General features: G+C 35.5%; 1 protein-coding gene across 1 annotated transcript in view; it reads left to right on the top strand.

The window, feature by feature from the left end:
• Window positions 1–8,101: 8,101 nt before the first annotated feature.
• The window catches only part of FANCC (Fanconi anemia, complementation group C), a 66,831-nt gene continuing 58,221 nt past the window's right edge, over window positions 8,102–16,711 (top strand). The window contains exons 1-3 of the mRNA XM_010568671.1: window positions 8,102–8,266; window positions 9,863–9,947; window positions 15,522–15,616. Of these exons, the coding sequence (XP_010566973.1) occupies window positions 8,102–8,266; window positions 9,863–9,947; window positions 15,522–15,616 (345 nt within the window). The remainder of the gene's footprint in view (window positions 8,267–9,862; window positions 9,948–15,521; window positions 15,617–16,711) is intronic.

Here is a 16,711-nt window from a genome sequence, read left to right as displayed (position 1 = left end):
GTTATTAGCAATAGTGAAGCTAAACTGGTATTAGCAATGATTGGATTTTTTGCAAAATGGTGTAAAAATATTACTTTTATTTTTATGTTACCAGATATTCTACAGAAGCAGTTCTACCTCCTGCAGTTCAGAGGCTGAATCAGACCTAATGCCTCTTTCCAGAGTTGCATTTATTCTTTGTTTGCATTGTCGTCTTAGCTGCATTTTTCTTTGTGTGGCCTTTATTGCAGCTGTTCTCAGAGAACTTACCTGAAAATGACCTGGGCTGAGTGAAAAGGCTCTGTCCAGCAAACTAAGTCTTCATTAAAAAACTTCATTAGAAGTGTCCCAAAAAATCTTTATTCCTCAAGCACTAGGAGAAATTGCCACATTCCAGTGACCTAATCTTGGAAGGTTTGCTTTTTAGATTGTGCAAAACAAAATATATTGAAAGCAGATGGACTTCGCCTCTCCATTTTTAGAAGATGATGAAGGTGTGAACTTGTTTGTGCTTCTATTCACCATGCCTGGTATCTCATTTCTAGCTTCTGCTGTATTTTGTTACATAATGTTGTTACCTTTCTGTGGTAGATCACCATTTACTGATGAGAGGTAAACAGTTCAGATATGGAAGAACAAGCAAGGAGTTAAAGGATGAGCTAGAACCTCCCTGTTTCTTTCAAGTCCTGCTGTTGTTTTGGAAGGCCTCTTGATCTGCTTAACATCAGTGTGCACTGGTTAATTCTGGGATTTGCTTTACTGCCTTGAAACAAACTTCCATTGTGTACATGCATCTGATTCCCTGCCTAGTGGTATGGACAGCTTTATGTGGGCCTTCCTGGATTTTGATTTGCTAGTCCTGACGTTGAAATTCTTTTAAATGAGGACACTGTGTGGTTTGGTACTTTGCTGAATTGCGTAGAGATATAAAGATACTTTACTTCATTGTCTGCTTTCTCCTCTTAAATTTAACTTTAAAAAAAAAAACAAACCAAAAAACCCTCTGGTCTTGGGAGTCGTAATAACTTAGTTGCTGCATTTCTTGCAGGAGCGACTTGCAGTGGCTTGTGATCAGACTTTGTATTCAGTTTGTGCCTACAAACATAGTAATCCATTCTGTGGGCTGGTAATTACATCTTTTGTGTATGGAAGTGATAATTAATTGACTTGTTGTCTGGTTAAGATTCATTATGGAAAGGTAACAAATAACATCTGTAAAATTCAGCAATATAACTCCTGAACATCTTTCACATCATTCACTGTTCCCTTGAGCAAAAGATAAGAATTAGATAGAGGTGCTGAGATAATATTTCTGCCTTTCCCATTAAAGAAGGTTTTATTCTTAGCCTCTTGAAATGATGTACTTTGGAAGGAAGATCTGCTGCTGCAAGACAAGCCTGCCATTAGAACCAGAAAGTTTTAAAGTTAATTTTTATGTGGTTACTGTTATCAGGGAAGGCTAATAAATAACATTTTTTTGGTTGTGAAGCTTGTAGCCTGATGATTGGGAAGGAGAAGGCTCTATTATGATCATTTAGTCCTATTGAGGGGAGAGGGAGATGTAATGTTCTCAGAGTGTTCTTAGAAAGGGAGATATTGTATGAATCCTAGCAATGCATGCTTCCTCAGGGCATTGAGTCTTCTCCAGTCCTGCAGGGCCACAGAACACAACTGGAAACATTTTGCTGTTTGCAATGTTACTCAGATTAAACCTGTGCAAGAGGCTTAATACATACACTGTCCACAAAAGTAGCCCTGTTAGTGGCCACCGTCCCTTAAAGATGAAAATTGGGCTCTTTTTTCCAGTGAGACCTGATAATGTAATTCAGAAGGCAGATCTGACAACTGTGAAAATACTAGTTATCTGAGTAAATAGAAGAAACAAATACAGAGGAGCAAAATAGAGGAGTTAATTACTTTCTCTAGGAGAACTGTTAGTCTAAATGTTGAATGATAATGCCAGCCATCTGCTTGACAGCTATTTAGTTTACCATATTTTGCATGCTGCTTAGCCATTGTTGGTTCCTTTCTTTTGGCAAAACTCTGTTCCTTGGTTTTATTTCCCGAGGAAGATACATTTGCATGCAATTTGTTTGAATTTGGAAAGTCTGCATATAGACAGGCAGTTTTCTATAATAGTGGTTTGTTCTTGCTATAAAATACCTGTGGATGTAGGCACAAAGGGGAATAGGCAAACTTGCTCTTAACTGAAAACTTATTAAATAAAAAATTAACACTAATCAACACTGGATGTAAGCACACTGTCCAGACTCAAGATGGGAATTGTTCTCTAGATTATTCTTGACTGCTGGACTGCCAGTGAGTGTAGATTAGACTTAATACCAACCTATAAACCAGCCTGTGAACGTAATTTCTCAAAAAGGGACACTATGAAAAATAAGATGACAGGAATAAATAATATATTATTTTTAATTTTCACATAGCCTTCACTACTCTTGGGCCTTTCTGAAGTTTCTAAAAATTATTCACTTTTTTCTTAATAAACTTTTTCTGAATTTATTTTGGGGGGGCTAGTAATAGGTTTTCTTTAAAGTAGGAAATAAGTCATGTTTGATCTTACTGCCTAACTGAGTGTGTATTACATTTTCTTTTTGTTCATGGCAAGTGAAAGGAGAGTTGTCCAAGTGAAGATGAAAAATATACTTGTGGGAACAAGGTGAAAGAACCTAATAGCGATTTTATGTAGTGAAATAATCAATGAGAAAATAGTATCTATGTTCTGCATAACTGCTACTTTTTTTTCTTTTGGCATAATCTCAAAATATCATCTATTAGATAGTAAATTTGTGACATGATTATCATCATCTTTGAAACATGGAAACAGTAAGTTAATAGTCTTCTGCTCCTATTAGTGTATCAACCATGCTGTATCATAACCAAGTTAAGGGTGATTAACTAAGGGGTCAAAATCATGGTATCTTTTGATTATGTAATATACTGAAGTGCTTACCTAATATCTAGTCTCCTAATTCCTAATACTAGTCTCCTACTATCTGTTAGAGTAATAAACATGCACAAAAGGACTGTTCTACTGCTTTTGTGTTAACAACCCCCAAAGTAATTTGGAATTTGGAATGTATGTTAATGTGTTCTGTTAGGTCAATGGTGACCTGTTCCACTTCGGGCCTTTGGACCGTCATATCATATAAGTATTTGAACTGTTTTCTTGTTTTGTTTTTTCCTTACAAGCTGAGGTTGCTGATGGGCAAGATTTGAGAGAGGAGATGGAGTAATGGAAAGTGAAGTGTTCATTTAGAGTGTGGAGTTACTTATATCATAAAAAGTACACAAATGAGAGCTTTATACCTTGAATGCAAGTTTTTTTCACATTTATTTAGAATGCTGTGATGTAAGGCAATATTGTACCTTAATGGTATCTCAAAGATCCTTCTACTTGAAATGCTTTTCTTTATTTGAAAATTACAGCTGAATTTACAAGATTAAAGACAAACTAAGTAATAAAAGTTTAGTAGTAATTTTTGGCTATCTATTAAAGCCAGATTTGGGGACATTGAAAGCTATGAAAATTTATTACTGAATTTTCTATGATTGACAGAAATTCTTTCTGAGGAGCTGTAATGTTTTAGCAACCACATATTCCCTTTTTATTATATCTGAGTCCTGAGTTTCAGAATTTGTAATAGTGAAGAAGTTATTTTCCTTTCACATAGTTTTTCTCTTTTTATGGTTTTACTTGAAAAGATTTTATTTCTACAGTTCTAGAGAAAAAAAAATCTTCGTTTTACTACCTTACATGCTGAATGCACAAATTTCATGTTCAGACTATAGATAAGGAGACATTTGTGAGTTTTCTGAAAACTTTGTCGGCGTCTCTTCTACACGTGCAAATAGCTCACTATCGCAGAGGAACAGGATTCTGGTAAATCTTAACGTAGAAGACTGTGACAGTGCAGTATTTATTTGTCTGTGTGTGTGCAGGAGGGTGCAGCAGTAACTCTGTTGTTAGGTGGAGTGCCCTGGTATACTGTCGGGCTTTGCCTCGAGATCTGGTAACAAAAGTTACTGATTGAAGTGTTACATTTCAGACACTAATCCAGATCGCTCACTTGACAGAATAAAGCTAATCCATTCCTAGTTAGAAATGCTGCCTTCAGCTTCTGAAAGATATAACAAGTACCCTCATGCCTGAGCTCCACAGGGTTCCCTGTGCTTGCAAGTACAAGACCAGGAGGGCTTGACTGGGGGTTCTGAGAAAGGAGGACTGAATACTATTTCTTCCCCTTCTTTCTAGAACTAAAGGATATTTTAAGGCAATCCACAGTAAACCCAGCTTCTGAATTTCTCATATTGTGGCGTAAATAGCCATAAATAAGAAGCAGGTTTTGGTTTTTGGCAGCTGAAATAAAAGGAGTCCCAACTAAACGAAGGCAGAGTTCTTGAACCTGAAAGAGACTTTAGGAATATACTTAACAGTATGACAAGTCAAATTATTAATCAACTCTTTATTATCTATAATTTCTGTAGGTCTTTGAATATGTTCTGTATCTTACTGGGATCTGAATGTTTAAATTACATTTAATTAACTAATAGTTTTATATTTATCTTGTTAATAAACTATATATCCTGTGACCATTTTTCAGAAGAACTCTGTATGTCAGGTTTGGTATGTTATGTTTTCTTTTTAATTGTGTTATTTTTACATTCAGTAATTTTACTGTATGCTTTCCAGTAATGTTGAGATGAAGACAAGAGTAAGCTATATTAATAAAATTGCTTTTTTCAGGACTAGATAATATAGTTAAACAATCAGTAAAATAACTGTCACTGGAAGCTTCTAGAGAAAGCACATACATAAATACAGCTTAAAAATCATGCTATTGCAAATAGAACAGGTGCTTGGGGTAGTTCTTTTTTCTGGTTTTCTTTTAGTGTGGCATGAGCAGTGTTGTGATGCAGCAAAATATTACTGAATATTAAATTAAGCAATGCAGCAGTTCTTGGAAATGTCACTTTAATGTACTCTTCTGTAGATCTCAGGATGAGTTTTATAAGAATGTGAATCGGTTGTATCCCAAAACAGATAACAGCAATATTTTTAGCACTTAAAGGATTTTTGAGATGATAATTTTTGAAAAATCTACATTCAGTTCCTAATAGTTGCTGTAAGGGATTCTGCTACCATTGAATTGACAAGAGTAGTTCTGTATAAAGCTTTACAGCAGTGTTTAACCTTGTCTTCTGCCCCAAAAAAGAGTGTGAACAAAGATTGTTAGTCATGTCAGTCTTAATGATTTATTTATTTCCCTTTTTTTTTCAGTATATATACCACAGTCTATTACAGATACACTCTGCAGATTACCTGTTTTCTTAGTCATATAGATCACTTGCTCCTTATTTCTGGTATTACAGTATTTTTGAGCAGTTTCAGAAAGGTAATTGCACAGAAAAATACATTTATTTGTCCCTTAATCCACTTCAGAAATGGAACAGAAAACTAACTCCTCCATTTTTGCCCATAAACTTGTCCATGAATGAACATTAGACTGCAGCTAAAATTTCTGAACTCTGTTTTAGAAACAACTCAGTTTCTGTTTCATCAGAAAATGATGTGAAAGGAGCAAGTTCAGGATTGATCCTTCTGAAGATATGTTCTGAACTCTAGAATATATAGCTGGGGTTTTTTTGGTGCAGGTCCTTTGCCTATGCCTTCATACAACAAGACAGCTCTGGAAAATATACTGCATTTCAGGTGAGGATTTAGAATAGCACTGAACACAGAATTACTTTGTTTTCTTGGTGAAGGGAAGACAGGTTTATTTCTGTGACTAGTACAAGTCTGTTGATGGGACAGTACTTTGCTCATATCCAGGATACTCAGGACAGATATCTTAAGGGAATGAACTATCAGAAACTGTGAAAAATGCACACTTCCAGTTAGCAGCATATAGACTAGATATACTTTTAAGATTGCCTTTCTCTTATGATTTATGCTGTCTTTGTCCTTTTTGACTTTTTTTTTGGTTGTAGTTAAAACAGAATGTACATCTCAGTCTTTGACAGTTTTTTCTGTAAGGCAATGAATGGCTCTGGACCAGCTAAGCTGTTGCTAAGGAGTCTCTCTGGACCAGCAATCAAGTTTATTTAGCTGTAATTAAGAAGGGAGATAAAACACCTTTCTTATTGTGGAGCTGGGATTTCAGACTTCTGGAAAAAGACCATCCTCACCCTGTGATTGCCATGCCATTCCGCATACTGGAATAGTAGGTACAGGTATTTGGTGTAGGAGATAAGCCTGCTTGATTTGCTTACCTCAGATCCTCTGATAATATGTGGTCAACTCATGTGGCTGGCCCCAAAATGCTGGAGTGTTTGTGGTGGTTCTTCCCCCCCCCCCCCCTTCCCTTTTTTTCCCCTTTTCTTAAAGTTTTAGGAGACATTTCGTTAGGGGACTTTTTTTGGGGTGGGGGAAGAATTAATCTTACCTGGGAACATCAAACAGGCTCATTAATTTACTCAAATGTGTAAATTCAGTTCCTGGCTTTAATTTGTTCTTAAAGTCTTTATTATGTCACTGTGATGGTAAGAGTGTTTGATGGCTAATTGCTGCTGGCTATTTGACCTATGTCACTTCAGCGAGCTATGGTGATGAAGTCTCCTAGCCTGTTTTTGATAGTCATAGAAGATCAGTAGGATCTTGGCACTGCACGGGTCTGTTAAGAGTTCTGCTGACAACAACAGCTGCAGGTAGAAACGGAAGTGTAATAAAGAACACAAAAACATTGGCTTTGCTTACATTACTTTGAACATGTTTAAGGCAAATACGCATTGAACTCTGGCAAGCCAACAGCTTTACCTTGTGCTGGACAGGATCCAAAGTCAAATAATAGTTGTGATTCACTATGGGGTATTTATTTATTTATTACTCATAGAAATTAAACAAGGTTATTAATGATCTTCAGATTTTTATCTGGCTCAGATTACCGTGCTATATAAGTGATGTGATTGTAAGGCTTAGCTGTGTAAAGCAAGCTTGATTTACAGGGTTGCTGCTCAGGTTCAGGGGTTTTGTTTTGGTCTGTAGTTTATAAAGATAAATATTCACTGATTTCTGTTGTATATCTGAGTGTCTGAATTTGTCTCCAGGTGGGCAACAGTTCATTTCTGAAAACAGCCACCACATTTGTGTTAACCGACAGTTGTCTTTACAGTCTTGACAGAACAATGATTGAATGGCTGCAAGAGTTCGTTTGCTTTCAGCCTATAAAGTGTTTCTTTCTTTCAGAGAGATTTAAAGGTTGTTGTAGTGCCTGCTGTGCTCTTCTCTGTCCTTCTGCCAACGAAAAATATAATAGCAAAGGAGAAAAAAATGTGGGGGATTTGTTTTTGGTGTCTTTTACAGGGGCAATTTGGTTTGCTTTTAACATTCTGGCTTGGCAATAATGTTCATCTCTCAAAGACCCAGATTTTACAGCAAAATGTGCCATTGGATATAGATTATATATGGTACAGCTTTTATTCAGAACTGAGTTATATATAAAGCTACATGTGGTTATATTTTTTCCCCTCTCCTTTGTCTAATAATACAAGGAAAAACAGAGCTGAAATACTAATTTTATTAGTTTCCTTTAAGAATACTCTTTTTGCGCTTAAAACTAATGATCAATTACAAATGTAGAAATTACAAGCAAAGGCCCCCTAACCCCTTTTGTTTTGATTGAGCCTTGTTTTAATGCTTTCATTTATCTTGAAACAGGCATTTTCAATTTTTCATCATGCAAAGCATTCTAAATAAACGCACACTCATATTATTCAATGTTCTTTGAGTGAAATATTGGTGATGACAAATTCAGATAATAAAAACCTGAGACACAGATGGGTGGTACATTCTAAGGTAATTTACTGATTACTGTGCCCTCTTTGCTACTTTGTCACAATGGGGTTATTATTTTACCCTCTTATTACTACAGAGAAAATGGGCACCCTTATGAGATGTAAACACAGACACCCCTCACCACCCCCCTTCACATGTGAACACAAGAAAAGCTAATAGAAATCCTTCTTCCCATTTTCATTCTTGGTTTGAAGCCAGTGTTTAGTGCTGCCTGATGCAGAGTTACAATCTTTGTTTCAGGATTGTGGAATGGCCCAGGGCACTACTGTGCCCAAACTGAACTTTGAATATTGGTTGGATAAAGCTATTGAATGGGGTCAAGCCACCACGCTGGAATCCCAGAAGGATGTGTGCCTTCACCTGCCCCGTCTCCAGGAGTTTCTACATCAGATTTATGAAACTTTAAAACATATGGTAAGTGGCTTTAAAAGGAAGAGTGACCTGTTTTGAAGCAACCTTGGAAACTGTCTGCACCATGTTTTGACAAAACCAGAAGCTAACAGTAGCAAAGAGGTTTGTGTTATTGACCTAATGTGTTGCTGGATCAGAGAGGCAAATTGGGGAAACTGTCACAGGTAATGCAAACAAGAGTGTGCTTCCTGTTTCCCTGATTTATTGTGAAAGGAGCTTTTTCTTCTTGATTGGTTGTTGTCACGTGAGATTTCCCAGCCAATGCTCTAGCCTCTTTAAAAAACTCTTTAAAATAAACAAGAATTTGATTCTGGTTGTCAGGTCATAAATTGGATTATTTAAAGGTCTTAACATGCAAAACTGTAACTGATCCTTTAAATCTTGGAGAGTCTGTTGACACGTTAACCCCAGTGCTGTGGCACACATAGTGAATTCTAGCAGCATGGTCAGATCACTGGCATATGCTGCCGGCTGTTCTGTTTAGTAATTACCATCTGCACTCACTGGAGTGCTTTTTTTAAAAAGTAAATTTAGTTGTTTATATGTTTAGTTGTGTATATGTTTTTCTGAGCATGGCTTTTTCAGCATATATATTCAGTATAATTAGCTTTAGAAATATTGCATTATGGCATGAGGCTGACTTCTTATGGAAGTACTTCTTTTAAATATTCTTATCTGAAGACTGCAGAGGTTTTTTTTTTTTCTGAACTGAATTTAACTTTTAAATAAAAGATTTCTGGGGAGTGCTGTTTCTTTCCATATTTATATATGTCTTTTCTTAAGAGGGAAAAAAAAATCTGTTTTAAGTGTTGCTACTTCAAGTAATCTGAAGCTTGGCCTGAAATGGACCTTGTGAATATGGCCCCAGAAAGTCTAGGGCTAGCCCTGAACGTGAGGCAAATGTAAGGAATTTATTGCAGCAGCAGGAGATGGTTATTGTTCCTGATACTTGCATGTTACCTCAGCACAGCACAGTTTTTAAAAGTGTTCATTTATTAGATAGTAAAGCTACAAAAATGGAAAAATAAGACTGACTACACAGGATTGTATATAAACTACATTGTCTACTACTTTTATAGTGAAGCTGCTTTCTATTTGGTTAAAAGTTAAAGTGCAGTTTGTTACTGGCTAGTCATTATGTAAGTTAATTTTAAAAAAGCAAGTAAAGTAAGAGAAAGATACTTAGTTTTGTGCCATAGTAAGTATTAATTTCTTCAGAAACTCTGTGAGACAGTATATTAAAGCAATGAGGATCAACAAAAACACAGCTTAATTGTGCTTTTATTATCATGAAATTTTGGTTACCAATACTGTTTTCTGATTATTGGATGTGAGGCAAATTAACAAATTTTCTACCATAATTAAGCATAAGGTGAGGAAATTAATTACTTAAGCTTTAGCTTACTTGAATTACGACATTATAGCCAATTTCAGGAAGTTCTGCTTTTATTACATACCCGCAGGTGTTTTGCTTCCAGAGCATTTCACAGCAAAACCATTGGGATTGTTATTTACAACAATCTGTATCATTAACAGTTCTCCTAACCTACTTTTGATGTGCAGTATGTTATCTTTTTGTTTGTTTTTATGTTTTAACAGGATTCTGTTGTAGCAATCCAGCAGTTCCCTTTAATCGGCCAGCTTCTAGGAAGGCTTTGTTGGAATCCTTTTGTTATAGGATATGGTAAGAACATGTAATGGTATTTCTGCAGCAGTTCCATAAACTTTATTCTACAGGAATTAGGAGAATACAACTTGTTATATACTTTGATTTTTTTCCATAAAAACACAGCATTCTTTTTTATTTAAGTAAAATTTTGAGATGAAAAGGTTAGCCAAGTTATTTAAAATATGTGGCACTGATAAATCTTAAATTTACTTTTGGAGCTAATTAATTTCATGGATTAGTTACAGAATCTTGACTTCAGAGCAGTAGATTTTAAACCCACTGAGTGTTTATGTGCATCATGATTTCCGTTTTTCTTATTTTCTTGTTATATTAATTACATTTTTGTTAGGTTCTTAAAATGTACAAAATCTAGTGTTTCAGATTACTTTCCACAGAATTTTCTTTTAGTTATACATCAGAATACTGTATTATATACTCTAATATAGAAGAATTAACTTTTCTGATACTTGGTTTGGTTTTTTATTAGTGTTTATTAGCTCTACCAAGTTCTGATTGTGTTTGTTTTTATTGAGTTTATTCTGAATGTGTGTTTTCCCCATCTTGCAAACTAGTGAAAATACACATAGAATCAAAAGCAAAACAGTAAAGTGGTGGCATAGGAAAAAAGTGTATGAAAAGCCAAAAGCCTCTTACTGGTAGCATACATGTGTGTAGGTGAGAATAAAGAACAGAAAAGAGGTTGGAGACAGGAGAACTGTTGGGAGGGAGGACACGCTACCTGTGCTACCTCACCAGCAGTTTTTCGGGAAGTGAGATGTTGATATGTTGATAAATGACTGGGATGTACTTTTAAGCAGAAAACTAATTTTGAGCTTCTCTGTGAGCCCCTTAAAATAATCTTTTGCCAGTCTTCTGCTACTACTACAACTACAAAAAAAAGTCATATTTTTGTCTCTTCAAAGAACAATTTTTGTGTTCACCTGGAAGGACTTCTTAAGTCAAGCACAGCATTAGGCTAAAGTGATATGTCTTATGGTTTGGCTTTATCTTTTAGTCAGCTCCAAGCACAGGCAGAATGAACTTGTCTGCAAAACACATGCTAGGTGTGTGTTATGTCAGCACTTCCCTTCTGAAAGGAAAATTTGGGAAGGAACCATAGATTTGAACATAGACCACTGTCGGAGAGCAGCAAACGTGTGCTTTTATGGCACCTTTTGAGAAAAGGATTTTCATACTTTATAGACTTATTTTTACAATGGAGAGGTTCTCTTTTTAATTATCGTTCCATAACTGTTGATGTTTACAATTACGCACATGCTTTTCTTCTAATTTTTTTTGGAATATACAAGCCTTTGCACCATCAGTTTTTCTGAGCTGACAATATATTGTCATATAGAAAGTAGCTTAATCTATATTTTTCATCAAAGTTGAAAGCCATCTGTTTCTGCTTTTGACTCCTTTTCGCAACAATTGCAGCAATACATTCTTGGTTTCCTCTACTTCTTTCCTCTTCTTTGGGATCCCTCAGCATTTTGTAAAGCAAGAAAAGCACTTTTTCTGTAAGTTGATCATTACCTCTGAAGATTGCAAGAGAACGCAGTTTTACTACAGGTTTTTTTTGGTCTCAAAGTTGCAGGCAAGCAAATTCAGAGAACCTCACTTGCTCAAAATGGAATCCTTCACTTTAATGCTTAAAGATGAGTCAAGGAGATTTTCTGACATCCGTAGACCTGGAGATGTCTGCTTATACATTCCCACCATTTCTTCTTTCTAGAGCCACCTGAGCACTCTTTGGACTGCTGGTGTTTTAGATTCAGCAGATTTTCATTTTGTTTGGCACTAGTTCTGAAGATATTCTTTAAGATAGTGCTGGCTGTAGCAGATGCTGACTCTTAAGTGGGTTTCATGTAATTTCTCATTTGGATAAATAGCTCATTCAGGCAAATGTCTGAGACCAGGCCACCCTCGCAGTAGAAGGGACTAATTTTGTTCAATTCAGTCTTTCATACTAATGAATGGAGGAGGAAAAACATTATACTTCTGCATCATGTCCAAACCACAATACCTATCACCTTAGATGAATGTCTGTTGGTGCTGGAAGCTGACATGGCTGACCACTCAGTGCAGGAAGTGTGGTCTCCAAGGGAAAATAATCTCCTCATAAACACTCCTGAGCAGGAGGTGACCAAGTTAGCTTTATTTAGAACGCTAATGTGAAGGAAGCACGACCGAGGAAAATCTCATGGCTGTACTTGTGGTCCTAAATCACAAGGGATACATGAGGAATTCAGTCTTGGTGAGGAATTCCAATGTTTTTTCTGTGGGCTGGGGGATTATCTTCTCAGTAGGACCCTCCTGGTTTGAGTTTTGAGCCTAAATGTCTTGAATCCCAAACTAACACTATAAATGCTAGGGTATTTCTTGGTGGCTCTGTATGTCAGTATATGTGTGTGAGTCTGCATGCTTATGTATGCATTCATTTCCACAGAAAGTTCAGCTTAGCTAATCAACATTTTCTGATATATTTCAATAAAATTTTACAACAAGCTCTAAAAAGAATATTTCTGGCTGTAAGATTAGGGTTTTCTTATTAGTTCCTTGCATCTGGCCGCATTCATGACGGGGTATTTAGAAACTAACTGTATCATAGGATGATTAAGACCACACTGTGTTATGAGAAAAACATTGCCTTTTTTTTTTTCTTTTTCTTCTTTCTTTTTTTTTTTTAATTTATTTTTGATGTGAGACTGGCAGGGAATAAATGCAATCTGATTAATCATAAAGGTTTGGGGGTTTATTTGTTTGTTGTTGTTGTTTTATTTTTTACAAAACAGCTTCCACGCTGTCTTAAATTTCCTACAGAAAATTTTCATTCCTTTAGTTGGAGTTACAACATTAACCTACTTAAGAAGTCAAGTAGATAGTTGGTGACCTTTTGGGGGATATAATTTCCACCTTTGAGTTACTAATTTTGTTCCTCTGGATGTATTAGTTGGGTATTTATTTGGGTAGTGAGCATTCTTTCATGCCATAATAAGATCAAATGCCTTCATTCCTATCCTGAGAATGGTTTTCAGTGCATACCATGATAGTATGTTTTCCATGGGATCACAGTTACTAGAAAAATGGGAGGAAAAAACCCACCACGTAGGTTTTCTGTGGCTCTGTGTTTGGTCTTTTGATGTTATTATCTTTTGCATCTGCCATAATTATTATTAAGATCTGTCCCACCTTATTATTCCCATCTTTCATCCCCAGTTCCAAAGCAGTTGTGAAAAAAAAATAGTGAACCTGAGGGTGATCCTCAGAGTGTCATTGGGTACTTCAGCAAGACAACTGTATGGTCCCTTTCCTGCTTTTCACAGATCTATGGGAGGCTACTTTGGTTTTGATTGTAGCCAAAAAGTAATTCTGACTGGGAAAACTGTGAAGCTGTGTAAGTCTCTTATTTTTAGGGAACTGTTGGCATAGCTATGACACCAATATAAGTTGGTTTCACATAAGTTGAGATTTGAATGTATCTAGCTAAATCTGTGTAAACTCATTATGCTGGCAAAGTACACCAATATACCATTTATCTAAGCTTTATTTTTATCATTTTAGCTTTCATCATACTGATTTACATTTTTGACAGGCAACAATATATGCAATTTACTTAATAGTATGCAGCAAGTCATCACGTGTAGGAAAAAGTCTTCTCATCCAGAAGTCTAATTAAGCAGTTACATTCATTTTTTTCACCTCTTTCCTTTATTTTTTTAGGTCAAAAGAAAACCATAACTTAAATAAAATGACTTAATGGCATACTGGATACAAATAGGATGAGTCAAGAGAAGGAACACTTGAACTATGTATACTTCGGGATAGGCGACTTGGATTTGATTTCACCCCCACCCTCCTGCCCCATCTCTTTCTGTATAGTTCGATGTTTTTAAAATATAATTCATATAATTGACAATTATCTCAAAAGCCAGACTTTATAAACAGACTAAATTTTAGTACTAATAATTAAATGTTTAAAATCTTCATTTTCCAGGAAGCAAATGGCTATAATTTAGTCATGTAAACAAAGAAAACAGTTTCTTTGTTCTTTGTTTCTTTTTCCTCCCATACAATTTCATATCAGAGTTTAGGTGAAATGTTTTTTTAAGGAGATAGAGTTGCCTCTTAGTGCTGATGTCTGAATGCTAGTTGGATGTATTTACAATCAAAGTACGATGATACTTTGAATATCTGCTGAGCAGTATGCAAGATGTCTCCTTTAACTCCAATCTTAAACAGTCTAGGAAATGATTAGTCTTGTAAAAATCCATATTAAAAAAAAATCCCCAAACACACAATGGCAGAATACCCCAAATTGTATTCAGTTAAATGTGTATGTTTGAGAAACCATTTCTGTGCAGAGATGTTAGTCAGTGGGAGGCCAGTAATGGCCTACAGGCTTGTTGGACATTTATTGAGGAATACTGGTTTAAATCAATATTAACTTCTCTGATCACCTGGTGAAAATACAGGCATTACTTAATGGAGCTTTTCTTTTTTCTTCAGGCTTTGCCAACAAAGCACTTCTAAATAATATTGTTTATTACATCCTGTATAACAAATACACAGAAAACAAAAGAAATCACTTGTTGAGCTTGATAATCAAATTGTCTCCTAATATAATTTCTAAAACTCATGTGGTATTACACGTTTGTATTATTTTTACTTACTAAGTATTATATCAGAGCTACAATGCTACATCCAGTTTTCATAATTTTTTTAACAATCATGCAACTTTATTCTGGGATGAAATTCAGATACCCTTCAGATACCCTTCAGATACCCTTCGTATCTGCCAAAGAACATTAAAAAAAAAAAATCTATTGAAAACAAAGTTGTGGGAAATAACCATGAGTTAAATGGCTCTTCAGCTGCTTACTCCAAATAATCAGCTCCTCTATAATAATATCTGTGCATCTGAGCAGTGACAGTATTGCTCAGTATAGTAGGTTTTTAGAGAAGGCAACTAATTTCCAACAGTGGGTTAGAATTAAGTAAAACCCGATCTGATCCTGAACAGAAAATCTCAATAGGATTTTTTTCCATCAGCATTTAGCTATTCTGCTGTCTGCAGAAATGTACAGAAAACTTGATGTTTTACATTCTTGGTATGAATGATTTCATACTTCACAAGCTTAACTTTTTCAGAAGTGAGCATTCTTTAGTTGTGCAAGCTTTGGACACAATGTAGTAACTATTTTACTACTGTTGATTGTCGTTTATTATTAATGATATTATTTAGACACTGAATTTAAAGTTCCTGATGATAGCTTCAGGTGTTATTTATGGAAATGAATCACTAGGTCATGCATGTTTCTTCAGACCATCTAAATATTGTATGGATTTTGAACTCTGATACCTTTTAAACTGCTATTGGAGGCAATGATTACACAAGAACTACATTTGAATAACATTAAATGCGTGGTGTGAATCTGGTAGAATAGAAGCATTATGAGTTGAGACTGATATTTAGGGCTTTAGTTTTGTGGATGAATAGGGATTGTTGTGTGTAATTCTGTCTATGTTTTGATTTTTCTTTTTTTTTTTTTTCTCTAAATGTATCCTTATTTGCTTTTTTTCCTGCAGATGAAAGCCAGAAGACTCTGATGTGGTGCTTATGTTGTCTATACAGCAGTGAACCACAGAACCCTGTGGAATTGAAGGCCAACAGCTGGATACGGGTAAGTGAATGGATCCTTCCCAGCACTGCTTTGAATTAAATTGATTATTTAAAGGTGCTACATCTATAACATAGAGACACTGTCATTTAAGAAACTGCTCCAAACACAACTTGCATAAATATTGTGTTGATGTATATATCACTCTAATTATAACAGTCAGTGCTAGTCTGCCATTTTAAATATTGAAAAGATGTGGCATTTTAAAGTGGGTAGTTTTGATGGCTTTTAACCCAGTAGATTCACCAAGTCTAGTAACTGTGAATAGTGAGCAATGATCACAAATCAGAAGGGAAGCGTTACTAGAAAAAAAAAAAAGAACCTTTCAATTAGGATAAAGTAAATAACCTGGAGAAATGCCATAGTTTGTTTTGAAAACAGCTTATATTTGCTCTTTAATTTTATTCTTTTTTGCTTTTGTTTAATCTCCTGCCTGTGAAGAATTTAATTGTATCCAAACTTTCTTCAAAGGCCGTCAGAGGGGAGGGGTAGTGCGTGTGCAGATTTATATTTAGTGACTTAAGGAATAATGAGTGCTTAACTTTAATCCCAAATTTAGAGTTTTGCATGGCACATCTGTTCATATTTTATATATTTCCACACTGAACTAGCAAAGCACATCAGCATGTGAATAACTTGCTGCACATTGATGCTTAATGCTTTGCATTGCTGAATAGCAATTTGAGGGTGCAGTGTTGTTGGTTTTACGTCCTTGCATTCTCCATGGTCCATATCAGAATATGGTTAAAAATATTAATGGAGTTGCTAATGTATTTTTTTTATATCTTATAGTCCTCACAACTAGTGAGAATGTAGCAGCCAGATCAGCATTTATGTATGTGTCTGCTAAAGCTGAAGATACTCTTAGGCTTCTCTAAGTAGTTAATTTCTTTCTTACTAGTTGACTTTGTACATGTCAGTTTATCTAGCTATGCATGTAATACTAGGATGTACAAATTATTTTAAAATAGGTAATGGTACTGCAGATGTTTGTGTTGGTGTATTTAACTGTGTAGTATTTTGATTTAGGTGGAGTAATCTCAACAGGAAGTTCTCACAAATTTTCAGATGCCCTTATGTGCCTGTATGTACCTATTT

This window comes from Haliaeetus leucocephalus, unplaced genomic scaffold (assembly GCF_000737465.1).
Source record: "Haliaeetus leucocephalus isolate CR32 unplaced genomic scaffold, Haliaeetus_leucocephalus-4.0 Scaffold251, whole genome shotgun sequence".
NCBI lineage: Eukaryota > Metazoa > Chordata > Aves > Accipitriformes > Accipitridae > Haliaeetus > Haliaeetus leucocephalus.
This window is presented reverse-complemented; position numbering and strand designations above follow the sequence as displayed.